At 40.9% G+C, this 14,653-nt stretch overlaps 1 protein-coding gene across 3 annotated transcripts; it reads left to right on the top strand.

Moving 5' to 3' along the window:
* Positions 1-1,468: 1,468 nt before the first annotated feature.
* LOC117085262 (T-complex protein 11 X-linked protein 2) lies at positions 1,469-14,387 on the top strand. Of its 3 annotated transcripts, none has more exons than XM_033213954.1 (10): positions 1,469-1,542; positions 2,027-2,164; positions 4,137-4,269; positions 9,075-9,195; positions 9,940-10,160; positions 10,927-11,063; positions 11,319-11,539; positions 11,638-11,819; positions 12,581-12,744; positions 13,957-14,387. In XM_033213954.1, the coding sequence occupies exons 2-10, from the start codon at positions 2,038-2,040 to the stop codon at positions 14,187-14,189; spliced, it is 1,539 nt and encodes a 512-aa protein (XP_033069845.1). In that variant the 5' UTR covers positions 1,469-1,542; positions 2,027-2,037; the 3' UTR covers positions 14,190-14,387. The 3 variants fall into 3 exon arrangements, with proteins under 3 accessions (XP_033069845.1, XP_033069862.1, XP_033069855.1); XM_033213971.1 differs by lacking the exon at positions 1,469-1,542 and adding an exon at positions 2,711-2,883 and having other exon boundaries at positions 2,073-2,164; positions 9,080-9,195; XM_033213964.1 differs by lacking the exon at positions 1,469-1,542 and adding an exon at positions 2,711-2,883 and having other exon boundaries at positions 2,073-2,164.
* Positions 14,388-14,653: the final 266 nt, after the last annotated feature.

The raw sequence follows: 14,653 nt of genomic DNA, 5'->3' as shown, positions 1-14,653 counted from the left end.
AGAAGATGAATTGATGTCATTCTGGAAGGTCTTTCCTAGAAGAAATACAATAGAACTCTGATTTTTTAAAAGGAGAAATGAACTTCTGGTATCATGAAACATATGCCTTATGAATGTATAATTTTGTGTTCAAATCAAGAAAAATATATTTAAATATTTATCCTGGGGTTGATGTGAGAGCAATTTGTTTCACAGTTGACATTACTGAAGGAAATACTAGGAGAGGATGAGGAGGAAATTCAGATTTAGTATTTATTAGTAAAATAAACTCCTACGCTAAAAGTTAACTTTACTAGCCAAGTTCCCTCATATCCTCTTGTGCTTGGAAGTTAAGATGGATTTTTTCCTAGGCTTGAAAGTTCTTGAACCTCTTTCCCATAACTTTCTTCTTCAAAATCCCCATGTTGTGCAAGATATTCACACTGTACTATTGCCACTAACAAGGCGAGGATTGTGGTGAGAATCTGGTCACCGTATAGTCTTGATTTATAAAAGAAACAAGTCAATGTGTTAAGAAATTAAGTCAGGGTAAGAGAGGGATCAAATAGTATAGTGTGGAAATGTATATATGCTGGAAATAGGCCAATCCAGGGGTCCTCATATGACTGTGGTGAATGGCCAGTGGAGAGACAAAGTAGACTAGGACTGAAGAGTGAGCAACATGAGGCTCCTTAGGATCATCCGTTCCAGTGCCCTCAGTTTACAGATGAGCTCCAAAGCTCACAATTGGATTGCAATGAAGAGCATGCCAAGAATTGAGCTGAAAGACCCCTAACCAAAATGTAAGATTTCTCTCAGGCTTATGGTCTTGCCCCTTTACCACACAATTTCTGTGGCTAGCCCTTTAAAATGATTCTTGATTTCCATATTTGTAAAATGAGAGTTTAACAGTTTATGTGTCTCTCCTTACTTTGTGTGGAGGATTCACTTATACAAAAGATGAAAGAAAACCCAAAACAGACTTCTGGAATTTTGTAGCCCTGTTGGTTCTTCATTTGCAGGGGCTGTATGAACAGCATGAAGTGAAACAAATAAATAGCAAATGCTTATTTTCTCCACTAAATAGTTATTTAAATGCTATTTTTTTTTTTCTGGGGTAGTAGGGATAAAAGCTTTGAAGAGTTCATTCATGAGGAGTAGGGCTTGAGAAGATTACTTCCAAGTTCCTGAGGGGCTCCGAGCCTGGGCAGAAGGGTATGAACACGAAGCCTCCTTAGGTCTATCTCAGCCTCCTGCCTTTATCACCCAATAGTGAGGCCCTGCTTGCCTTTCCTGTTCTCTTGGTTTCCAAGGCACCCTGGGCAAGTTATACCACCCTGCTACCCTGGAAACCGATCACTCTTTGTTTGCACGTTTGGACTCTCCTTTCTAGTGTCACTGGTAGGGGTGCGATCCAGGCGGACCTCATAATCTCCATGGTTCCGTCCATGATCTCCCCTCTCCTGCTGGCTACAATGGTACTTCCCAGGACCAGGTTGGGCAGGCAGAGGGGCTTCACTAGCAGACACAGTGGAGAGGCAGCCAGTCAAGAACGAGGAGGAGGTGAGGGACTAGGGTTCCAAGGGCTGTGGGGGGATACCCTGTTGCCTGAGTCCAGGCCGCCAGAGCCTCTTCAGGAAGGTCTGGAGCAGTAGCTAAGGAGTTAGAAGGTATTCCAGGACCAGTGAAAGTTAGCCAGAGCCGAGAAAGATTCCTTTCCTAGCTTGGTCAGTAATGTGCAGTGTGCCCTGCTTCTGGCGAGTTATTGTCCATCTCTGGGCCTCGTTTACCTCTTCTGCTTGCCCAACACTAAACTTCTTGATTTCAGTAAAGGAAGTGCCGCTAATTCCCCTTCCCCTCAAGGCCTGTTTGAAGACCCTAGTTGTTCTTTTGAGAACCTTTGGGCCCTGGTCCTTAATCCTTTCAACTGAGCAGAGGGTTCATTCCCCAGGACACCCAATTGTAGTTGAAGAGCGCTCTTTCTTTTTGTCCCTGGGCGAGAGTCAGGTCTTACACAGCTTGCCTCTTCTTTTCTCTCCAATTCCAGATAACATCAAGATGCCGAAGACTGAGGAAACTGTGTTCCATAATGATCCCAGTGTAGCAGAGAATGGGGCCCCTGAGCCTAAAACACCAGGGCAGAGCCAGAAAAGCAAGAGTTTCTGTTTACATGACCAGTGTCCTGGTAGGTCTAGAATCATGTCATCACTTCTATTGGCAGCAATTAGGCTAAAGGAATAGACAGCCTGTGATTTAAGGGCCTTTAAGGGATATAGAAGGCTCTTGCAACCCTGCATTTTTCCTTACTAATCCTTCTATTAGTCCTCTTTTGGATTATTCTTTGTCTTGTCTTTCTGCCCCCTCTAATTTTTACATGCAGGACTTAGGCCCCTAATGGGTAAGTAAAATTAAAAGATTTTGGTTTTAGAGAAAGAGACCAACAAAGCAAATTACTTGTGTTTTACAATAGTCGATAGTGATTCAGTCAGTTCAAAGCATGGGAAATAATAGCATTCTTGTATTTCGATTTTGTAAAGTGTAAATGGTAGATCTAGGACAGATCAGAAGTGATCCAAATTATCTGTTGCTTCAATTGTGTTCTGTCCTTTTCCAGGGGTGCTTTGTTGACATAGGAGTTACTACTGCTCTGGGGTAAAATTATTTAGATCTTTAATAATAGTATTTTTATGTGAACTTTGGGACTTTAAGTCTTTTTCACACCTTATGTTAGGCATTTGAAGCTTTGGCTTGACTAGTCCAACCTCACAGGAACTCAAACTGCAGTTCTTTTACAATAATCTCCAGTGAATTTAACCAAAGATTAATCTGCAGACCTCTCCAGATGTAGCAGTTTGATCTAACCTCTTGAAGACTGAAACGGGAAAAAGTATGAAGTTGAATCACGTGTGTATCTCTGGTGGCCACTTGGGGCCACTGCTAGTAAGCAGAATGGCACAATTCAGACTTCATAATACCTCTCAAATAAATGATGTCTTAATGAATTAATTAGATGGTGTACTTTAACATATGTAGCTTTTTCGTTAGGATAGAAAGGAAATATCAGTTGATGAGACTAACTTTTCAACAAAAGTCTCATCAACTGTTTTTTAAATGAAAAATAAATGGGCATACATAGACCATCTTCTTGGAGTGAGTTTTAGGATTCATATACGTGAGTTTTATTATATCTTGAGGATAAATAGTTCTCTCTCACCAAGTTATGAAACTACATTGAAATTGAGTTACAAAATCATTTTATTGCATATTTTATTTTACATATCAAGTAATAATTATAACTGCTATATATACTTTGTTTCACTAACGAAAGTACTCTGTATAATGAATTTAGAACATTGGTTCCCAAATTCCAACGCCAGGCTGTGACATAGTTCTTACCAATTTTGAATGAAATAAAACAATAAAGATGTTGTAATGAGTTTTCAAAATAATGCTAAATTGATTCAATTTAAAAGTATTCTTAATGGTGACTGTGTTTTCTTTATACTTTCTGAGGTGTTAAAATATGTTTTCTTTTTATGAAGTGATTATTTTGATGATGGTAGGGTAGTTTCGTTGTTTGTTTGTTTGCTTTCATGTCCATATGTGGAAAAACAAAAATTGTCAAATCATTATCTGTCACTCGTGTTGTTTTGAAATGTTGTCTGTTGACCCCAGATGTGGAAATTACTGTTTTGGAAGCAGGATTCAGCTTTAGAGCTATCTAGTAAGATTTGTGCGGTATTTATAAGGAGATTTTAGCCTTCATCTTGTGTGTAGCCCCTGAGGTAGGAAGAGAACAGTGGGAACACAGTTACTTTTAGATGCACATTAATTTTACAAATCACAACTTATTCATTATTTGCTGTGTTTCACTTATGGTTTTACATTTCAAGTGGAAGGTTTTGAAATCTGTTTTATATTTTTCAAAAACTAATTTCTTCCTCCCATGTCTGACTTCTCTGAGATGTTCAGTGTTACTGAAGAGCAAGGATTTCAGAAAACTTCTAATAGTAAAATGTTTGAATAAGTCTGTGTAAGATCCGTTTGATGAATCTAAACTTGGGAGCCTTACTTGGCAGAGTGAATCTCTAAATAAAATAAAAATTCTCCTTATGTGGGTTCCCTGTTGATGATGGTTATGCTTTTTTTTTTTCCAGAGAGCAGACCTGATGTCTTTTCTGTCACAGATCTGATAGAGACAGTTAATGAAGTTTCAAAGCTGAGCATCGCACATGAAATCATAGCAAACCAAGATTTCTGTGTGGAAGAGATCATTTTACCTCCAAACAGGTACAGATTATTCAGAGTTTTTTTTTTTTTCCATTTTACTCTTCCTGGGGCGTAGGTACATAGCACAAATGACTTTTGGTCAGGTTTGAAGCATCTTATTAACAAATTTAATGGTCGAGTATGTCTTATATAGTACCAACAAACCAGTGTAATTATTACTTTAAAAGGGTCAAAGCAGCAAATTATATTTAAACAGGTAATAATCCACTGCAGTTACAGATTGAACATTCCCAAATCTGAAATCCATTATGCTCTTAAATCCAAAACATTTTGAGTGCCAACATGATGCTCAAAGGAAATGCTCATTGTAGTATACTACAAGTATGCTGCAAATATTCCAAAATGCAAAAAATCCGTAATCTGGCTAGGTGCAGTGTCTCACAACTGTTAAGTTCCAACACTTTAGGAGACTGAGGCAGGTGGATTGCCTGAGCCCAGGAAGTCAAGGCCAGCCTGGGCAACATGGCGAAACCTTTTCTATGCAAAAAATACAAAAATCAGCCGGGCATGGTGGTGCATACCTGTAGTCCCAGCTACTCAGGAGGCTGAGGTGGGAGGATACCTTGAGCCTGGGAAACAGAGGTTGCAGTGAACTGAGATCGCGATCATGCCACTGCAGTCCAGTCTGGGTGACAGAGTGAGATCCTGTCTCAAAATAATAATAATAATAATAATATAATCCATAATCCAAAATACTCCAGTCCCAAGCATCTCGGAAAAGGGGTATTCATTCTGTATTGTCAGAATGTTCATTTCAGGATCTTAGTTAATAATGAAACATAGAGTGATTTTTCAGATCTTTTCAGACAGACTTGGAAGAAGTAACTCCTGGCCCTTCATCTTTTAATTGTCTACAGATTAAGGAGATGCAGATGAATAGATTTTCTAATAGTGGTTTTGTTCAGTCTTCATGGGTAGGAAATTTCAGGGGACATTTCTGCTTCATAATCAGTGTAATAAAGATTCTGCAAATCAAGATTAGATCCCTGTCGATAAATAGTGTGCTTCTACAATTAGGCTTTATATTGGTTTCTCTTAATTATATTGCTATTGCAATATATGATTAAGAATCATTCAGCATTTATGGATTGAATGCTTCTAGTGTTTATTAAGAGTTAAATGGGTTGATTTCTTTGTCCGAATCTGTATTTTATGGTATTTCTGATTTCCCACCTTAAATGCTTCTGTTATTTTGCCACTTTTGGGATTCTGTTACATAAAGCACCCCTGACTTTGTCAGTGGTTCTCTTGATCGTCATACTTCTTAGATTTGCCTTTGCCTGTTGCCAAGGATGGCTTACCTGAAGGAAGTTTTTACCAAAACTGGGGCCTGAGTTAGATTCATTTTTCTCTGATAGGTGTGTGGAAAAAAGTGAAACTAAGAGAATGAAGGTCTGTTAAAGTGACTAGGGATCTCAGGGGGTGGGTAGATGAAGCAGGATGAATGACATTATTTAGGGCTTGAATTTCACTGTGTATTCAAATTAACAGGCTTTTTCAAATGTAGTAATACAAAATGTATACTGGATAAGAGGTTGAAATAGAGTTTGGGGTTATCCATTAACTACAGATAGTTGACAATTAGTTTTCCCTTTGGACTTATAAAATTATACTAAGCACAGTTATTTTTTTGAGGGGAAATCTCATAATCACACATTTATTCAACAAACATTTATTGAGTACTTATTAGGTGGAAGGCAGGATGTTGAAAGCTGAAGACATATAGTTGAGTGAGTCATTATCTTTGCCATCAAAAGGCTTCTGTAGGGAAGATAGTCAAATAGCTACTGTGCAGAGTGATAAGTTACCTCATATTTAGTGTGTGGAGTTCTTTTTTTTTTTTTAATTTTTTATTTTTTTATTATACTTTAAGTTCTAGGGTACATGTGCATAACGTGCAGATTTGTTACATATGTATACTTGTGCCATCTTGGTGTGCTGCACCCATCAACTCGTCAGCATCCGTCAATTCATCATTTATATCATGTATAACTCCCCAATGCAATTCCTCCCCCCTCCCCCCTCCCCATGATAGGCCCCAGTGTGTGATGTTCCCCTTCCCGAGTCCAAGTGATCTCATTGTTCAGTTCCCACCTATGAGTGAGAACATGCAGCTGAGCACTGCATAGAACTCCACACACTAGTCCCTTTGAAAACTGGCACTAGTGTGTGGAGTTCTATGCAGTGCTCAGCTGCCTGGGGAAGGTTGGTGAAGACTTTCTTTTTTGTTTTTTTTTGGAGACGAAGTCTCGCTCTGTCGCCTGGGCTGGAGTGCAGTGGCCGGATCTCAGCTCATCGCAAGCTCCGCCTCCCGGGTTTATGCCATTCTCCTGCCTCAGCCTCCCGAGTAGCTGGGACTACAGGCGCCCGCCACCTCTCCCGGCTAGTTTTTTGTATTTTTTTAGTAGAGACGGGGTTTCACCATGTTGGCCAGGATGGTCTCGATCTCCTGACCTCGTGACCCGCCCGTCTCAGCCTCCCAAAGTGCTGGGATTACAGGCTTGAGCCACTGCGCCCGGCCGGTGAAGACTTTCTTAATAAGGTAACACTTGAATTGAGTCTTTTCAGGTGGTTTAGGGGAGAAGGGACTCTCCTGGAAGAGGAAATGTCATTTCAGAGGCATAGAGGGATGGAAGACAATTATATATTAATTATAAGTGGACTGTTATTGTTAGAGCACAGGACGTAGGAGGAGAAAGAAAGTTAAGGCAGGTGAAGTGGCAGAATAGGATCGTGAAGGGTCTTAAAGGCCACGTACACTGCTAGAGACAGGCAGCTTCTGAAAAACTTTAAATGAGTATGCTATTATGATCAGATTTCTATCTTGGAAAACTCATTGATTTTATCAAAAATATGTATCATTGTTGGGGTAAGGTTTTGTAGGTAGAAGGTGGCCATTTAATAGACCATAGCAATAGTTCGGGAAAGAGATGACTGTGGGTGGGGACTGATTCCAGAGATATTTTTGAAGCAAAATCTCTGGAATTTGGTGACTGAGTGGATAAAAGACATGAGGGGAAAGGAATTACGAAGGGCTGCAGTACATACCAGATAGATAATAGTTGAACTTTCACAGGTTAGATTGTTGTGTTGGAGGAGAAACTTTGAATTTTTATTTCATATATTTATTAATCACTTGTGTTTTTGTAAACAGAAAGCATACATTACTATTATATGTGTATGTGTACACATACACATACACATACATATATGTATGTGTACGTATAGATATATGTATATGTACATATGCACATACACATATGTATATGTACATATGCAAATACACCCACATGTGTAGGTATACACATACACATACACTTATATGTATATATACACATATACACATACCCATATGTGTGTATATGCATATACATATACATACACATATATGTGTGTGTATATCTACACATGTATGTGTATGTGCATATGTACATATACATATGTGTATGTGCATATGTACATATACATATGTGTATGTCCATATGTACATCTACATATATACGTACACATATAAGTACATATATCTATATGTACACACATATATGTATACTTATACACACATATATACGTGTATACATACACACAAATACACACACGTGTGTGTATACATTCACACACAACATATATGTGTATACATTCACACGCAACATATATGTGTACACATACACACACATATGTGTACACATACACACACAGATATGTGCATACATACACATATATACACACAGATATGTGTATACACATATACATCTATACACACAGATATGTGTATACACATATACATATACACACACAGGTATGTGTATACACATATGCATATATATACACAGATATGTGTATACACAGATACCCACACTGATATGTGTATATACATATACATATATACCCACACAGATATGTGTATATACATATATACACACACAGATATGTGTTATACATATACATATACACACACACACATATATGTGTGTATATATATTTTTGAGATCGAGTCTCGCTCTGTCACCAGGCTGGAGCGCAGTGGCGCTGTTTCAGCTCACTGCAAACTCTGTTTCCTGTGTTTAAGCAATTCTCCTGCCTCAGCCTCCCGAGTAGCTGAGACTACAGGCGCCTGCCACGACGCCCAGCTAATTTTTGTGTTTTTAGTAGAGACGGGGTTTCACCATGTTGGCCAGGATGGTCTCAAACTCCTGACCTTGTTATCCGCCCGCCTCGGCCTCGCAAAATGCTGGGATTACAGGGGTGAGCCACCACGCCCGGCCTACTGTTACATTTTTTAAAGAGAAAAAGTCTCAGATTTCTGGTTACAGAACTAAGTATACGTGAGGAACAAATATAAAGAAGGAAGATCAGGAGTTCAGTTTTGGGCTTGCTGAATTTAAAGTGTCTCAAAAGACCTTCAAGTATTATCAAGAGATAAAATCCTTTCCTAGATTTCAGGCCTGAAGGAAAAACAGCATCTGGTTCAAAGTTTTAAGTCTCTGACTGTGGAAACTAAGTCACACATCCAGGCTAGATGCAGAACTGGCGTTAGAAGTCAGAGTCTCAACTCCTAGTTTATGGTTCTTCTGCTGCAGGAAGAGAGCGTCTCTGGAACCCTGAGGTACCCTTCTGAGAGAATTTAGCCAATGCTTTTCCATCTGAGACTAACTTCAGTTTATTCAGCCCTTCTCAAGTGTAAACATAGGTCCTCCTAGCCTGTCAATTTAATAGTCTTTCATAATTTTAAATGTTGTTTGGGAAATTATGATCCTGTATCAATTCTCTAGGTAAAGAGCAATCTGCTCATTTAACCCTTCTTATAGTGTAGAAGGCAGGTTTGCGGAGGCAATGTACAATGCTTTTTGGAACCATCTGAAGGAACAACTATTGAGTACTCCTCCTGACTTCACCTGTGCTCTTGAACTTCTAAAAGATGTTAAGGAGGTGAGTAACCAACTCCCATTCGTGGATGGGAAGTTCCTGGGCATCTCAGAACCTTGGATCGTCAATGGCTATTAATATATCAAGTAGCATACTTTTTTTTTTTTAACGTGACCTACTACTTAAATAGATGGGATGGGGCAGCTTCCATTTTATTTGTATGAGATGAAACTTGACCATTGGGCGATTACTGTAACAATATATAACTCAAATAAACAAATTCTTACTGAAACTCCACTATGGTCTATGTGTTTCAGAAGCCCAGAGATGAATAGGAGAGCCCTTGCCCACAAGGAACTTACCTGTGTGAGTCAAGGGAACCTTAAAGATTCCAAATTTGCTATTTTATCCTCACACTTTGGAGTAAAACAATCTAAAAATGTCCTTATCCTTTATTAAGAATGCCTCATCTCCTTGTGGTGGTGTGTATTTCATATTTCTAATATCCTACACACTTAAAATCACGTTCTTATTTTTATTCATATTTTTACCTCATTCTACCTAAAAAATAATAATGACTACTAATACAACTGATCCCAATGAAACCTTGAATGGTAATTGTCCTCTAAACAGAAAGAAATAATACTCTCTAAGAGACTTAGAGACTCAGTTTTCTGCTCCCCTCCCCCGCCCCGCTCCGGCCAGAAGACATAATCTGGGATGCCTTTGGCCTAAGAGTATAGTTCATTGGAGAAAGTTTGAGGTTCTAAACAGAACTTGGCTCCTTTGATTTCCTTTGTTGGGCAGACCTTGCTATCACTGCTATTACCATGGCAGAACCGCCTAAGAAATGAGATAGAAGAAGCTCTGGACACAGATCTCCTCAAGCAGGAAGTGGAACATGGGGCCCTGGATGTCCCTCATCTTTCTAACTACATTCTCAATTTGATGACTCTGCTATGTGCACCAGTTCGAGATGAAGCGATACAGAAACTAGAGGCCATAACAGATCCAGTGCAGTTACTGAGGTGAGAGTCTAGATGTGCTGTCCCCCAAATCTGCCTTAGACACTGTGCTGGAGAACTCTGAGCCAGATGCTGTGATATAGCCCCCGTCTTATCTAGCTCTTGTGTACTGATGACCTGACTAACACACCTTTTCTCCTTTCTGGATTATTGGCTTTTATTTTCCAAGGACAGTCTCCCAGGGTTCCTTTGATGATCTTTAGATCAGTTGGGTCTCCTTATGTCATGATACTGTTAAGACATTAAGGTACAGTAATTCTTTCTCCTATAGATTGCAAATTGCCTTTTCCCAGATGTTGTCCTGTTTGTCCCAACTCAAACCTTGTGAGGGGACAGGAAAGAGGATTATCCGTGTTTCACAGCTAGAAGAACCAGGACCTGGAATAGTAAAATGACCTGCTCAATGAGTTAGAAATTCAGTCACCCACATCCCAGCTACCCACATATAACTGTTAACACGTTGGTGATTTTCCTTTCACTGACTACCCTTTTTTTTTTAAGGTGACAAAATGACTACAGGCGAAAGACCTCTAATATGGTAGTTAAAGTGTCAGGAGGTATAACTGTCCTTAGTTTTGCCATCAACTCACTCTATGGCCTTGGGTCACTGGCCACAGTACCATTATTCATAAGTTGAAGTAGGACTATTTGTTTTTAAGGCTTTTTCTAACTCTCAGATACTCTGCTTTTATGGCTCCTTGCTTGGATTCCACCCTTCCACACTAGATTTCCTTTAATAGTGTAAATGTTCTGTTTCTCCCTATGGCAGGGGCATCTTCCGTGTTCTGGGCCTAATGAAAATGGACATGGTGAACTATACCATCCAGAGCTTTCGACCCTACCTGCAGGAGCATTCCATCCAGTATGAACAAGCTAAATTCCAGGAACTCCTTGATAAACAGCCCAGTATGTTTAAAATTTAAGGGCAGGAGAGGGGAAATTTGACCTCAGGTCTGCCTTCTTATAGCAATAGAGGCTATTTTCTATTTCTTGAAAAGAAAGATTCTTCCTTGCCCTTAGTGGGCAAGGGGTAGGGAGAAGGAGTGTTTCTCTAAGATAGAAAGATCTACAAAATCACTTCTTTATAGACCAGGAGTATGTCTCAAAGCTGTCCTCTTCAAGCCTTGGAATTTTAAGATGCATATTTCCTTCTCGTCATAGGTCTCCTCGATTATACCACAAAATGGCTAACCAAAGCAGCCACAGACATCACTACACCATGTCTGAGTTCTCCTGACTCACCTAGCTCCTCTCGCAGGGTGGCGTGTTCACTTCCAAATGGGGCAGGTAACAACTCAGAGCCCCCGAGTCCAACAATGGTGCTATACCAAGGCTACCTGAACCTCCTCCTCTGGGATCCTGAGAACGAAGAATTCCCTGAGGTAGGGATGTGTGTTGGGGCATTGCCTTGTTCTACGCTATTCAGTGCCTCCATTCAAACCCTCCTCTTCTGATGGGCTGTCCTTCGCTCCCTCACCAGACTCTGTTGATGGACAGAACCCGGCTCCAGGAAATGGCGTTCCAGTTGCACCAGTTAACTGTCCTGGCCTCAGTCTTGCTAGTGGCCAGAAGCTTCTCTGGTGAAATTTTATTCAGCTCACCTGAATTTGTGGATAGACTGAAATGCATCACCAAGGCCCTAACTGAGGAATTTATCTCCAGGTAAGATTCGTAGATCTCTGTTAGAGGGAAAAATGTGTGGTATTGGGGATATAGGTAATATCAATACTATTATTGCTTATTCTTCATCACAAACCACACAAAGGCCCTTGGAAACAATCTGCAAAGATTTTGGTATCTTTGATAAGTTGTACTGAGGTTTGGGATACAGAAAATAAAACTTATTTTCCAAAGAGGAGAGTGTGGAAGCCAGTTTGCTGCAAATATTCCTTATGTGCTTGCTAAAAATGCGTCATTATATACTTGATTGAATGACAGTGGATTTGTGCTATGTGTATCCAGAAGTTGATCAGTTGGTCAGTGATAGTGACCATTCACTGCATGTGGGGGCAGGGATATTATACCAAAGTAAAAGGAGGAGCTGGAAGTCCAGGCCTCTTAATTTATTTGCAATTTAATTGGTGGAGTAGGAGAAAAACCGTGAAAAATATCCAATAGAGTCTTAAAACAATATTTAAATACAGTTGATGGCACTGGAGAATGCTGAGTAGATCCAAGGATGGAACCGAGCCCTTGCCCAATTTACTTTGCTTTCATCGAAGTGGCGTATGGTGCTGTATGTTTGGATCAAGTGGTACCTTGTGGGTAACAATGAGTGTATGTCATCTGCCCGGTGGCTAATGCTGTCTTCTGGTGGCAGAGAGCCGGAATTCTTCCTGGAATAGGCCTGGTTTGTGGTATGAGGCTCTCCGGACTTTGTCCCTCTGCCAAGCCCACTCTGCATTCTATCCCTCATTATCTAGGCCTGAAGAGACTATGCTGAGTGTGAGTGAACAGGTGTCTCAGGAAATCCATCAAGGCCTTGAGGACATGGGCCTCACTACTCTGAGCAGTGAAAACACAGCATCTCTTCTAGGCCAACTCCAGAACATCACCAAGAAAGAAAACTGCATTCGGAGCATTGTTGGTAAGAATCCCCATGGTCGTCGTGCAGAAAAGTGGCAAGAATGTGGGCGGGTGGGGGGAGGTGGGTAGACCTTACCCTGAAAGTGAGTTACCTAACCATTTAAAAATGAAAAGGCATGATCATTTGGAAAGTTGTTCGCTTTAGTTTCCTTGTCTATAATGTGCACGGTTCAAATAGATCTTTTTCAATTTGGAGAATGCATGTATGGTTTGGAGGCGGCTCTGCACCCAAGATATGTCATTCACAGGTGTTGGATACTGTCACAGTAACCCTACGAAGTCATTCCTGGTATTTTCTTTTTTCTCTTCTTTTCTTTTCTTTTCTTTTCTTTTCTTTCTTTTTTTTTTTTTTTTTTTTTGAGACAAAATCTCACTCTGTTGCCCAAGTTGGAGTGAAGTGGCACGATCTAGGCTCACTGTAACCTCAACCTTCTGAGTTCAAGCGATTCTACTGCCTCAGCCTCCCGAGTAGCTGGGACTACAGGCAGGTGCCACCATGCCTGGCTGATTTTTTTGTATTTTTAGTAGAGATGGGGTTTCACCATGTTGGCCCGGTTGGTCTCGAACTCCTGACCTCGTGATACACCTGCCTCGCACTCCCAAAGTGCTGGGATCACATACGTGAGCCACCGCACCCAGCCCGTTCCAGGGCATATTCTAGATGTCGGTCAAGATATATGGAGAAACCCTTTCTCTATCCTATGCTTTAAGCTACCATTTGGGCCCCTACGCCTCTCCATGGAAGTGATGCTGAGTTAGGCTGTAGGGTATGTTCCATGCTGGAATGGAAGCAGTGCACTTGGCCAGCTTGCTTTGAACTTTAGCGTCTGATCGTAGCCTGGATTGGGTGTATGGGCCTGAACGTGGTGCGCTGGTTGCAACATGTGTTGTTACTTTCAGGTACCGGGTCTACAGTCCTCTTATTAAGTTAAATGTGCACTAGGATCTCATGTCCAGCTCCATAATCTTATGAACCCCCCAGAAATTTACTACCTCAGCATCTTTTGATCATGCACTGTCCTTTGGGAGCTTGATGGCATTCCACTCCCCCAAACAAACAAAAATCGCATGTATAGAGTTTACCTGAATGAGCGGAGAGGTCAGTGAATAACTCGGTTAACGCAAAACTTTGGTGAGCAGATAGGGCAAAGGCATTGTGAATTTCTTCTGAACCTTGTTTGTTCCTCTTTTCATTGTTTACCCCTGCTCCCAGATCAGCGGATCCGTTTGTTTCTCAAATGCTGTTTGCTTCATGGCATGCAGGAGTCTCTGCTACACTTTCCTGGAGGCCTCATTCTCATTGAAAGGGAGTTGGCAGAACTGGGCTGGAAGTTTCTCAATCTGATGCATCATAATCAGCAGGTATTTGGCCCATACTATGCTGAGATCCTAAAAAACATCATCCATCCAGCTCAAGCACAAGAAACAGATGTGGAGCATAACTGATAGTGCTGGACCCCAGCCATGGCAACAGGGATCCAGGAGAGAGAGGTCAGCATGTTTCTGGGAGGACATCACCTGTGGTTAGTCGAACACTCAGCCCTCTTCCTTGCTACAACCAGGACACAGGGATGCAGGGGTCAAGCATGTAAACACCAAATGGCCCAATCCCCTTCACTAATAAACTTCTGAGCTGCAAGAAAATTTCAGTTCCTCCTGTGTTCTAGCCAAAGTCAGGTTCTGCACCCTCATCCCCTAACTAGCTGAGTGAGAATCCAGTGGGCCCTCTGTTTTCCCTTCACTGGCTGATCATTCTTCAGTATGCTTGCCTGAGCTGGAATCTGGGCATCAGGTGCTGGTAAGGGAAAATCCTGGGACTGTATAGAATAATGCCCCCTCAAAACTGGGAAGGAGCTAAGAGACCAAAGAATGACCCGGACAAGTTCAACTTGATAAGTAGATGAATTTAT

The sequence above is a fragment of the Trachypithecus francoisi genome, unplaced genomic scaffold, assembly GCF_009764315.1.
Source record: "Trachypithecus francoisi isolate TF-2019V2 unplaced genomic scaffold, Tfra_2.0 Contig00535, whole genome shotgun sequence".
NCBI classification, from domain to species: domain Eukaryota; kingdom Metazoa; phylum Chordata; class Mammalia; order Primates; family Cercopithecidae; genus Trachypithecus; species Trachypithecus francoisi.
This window is presented reverse-complemented; position numbering and strand designations above follow the sequence as displayed.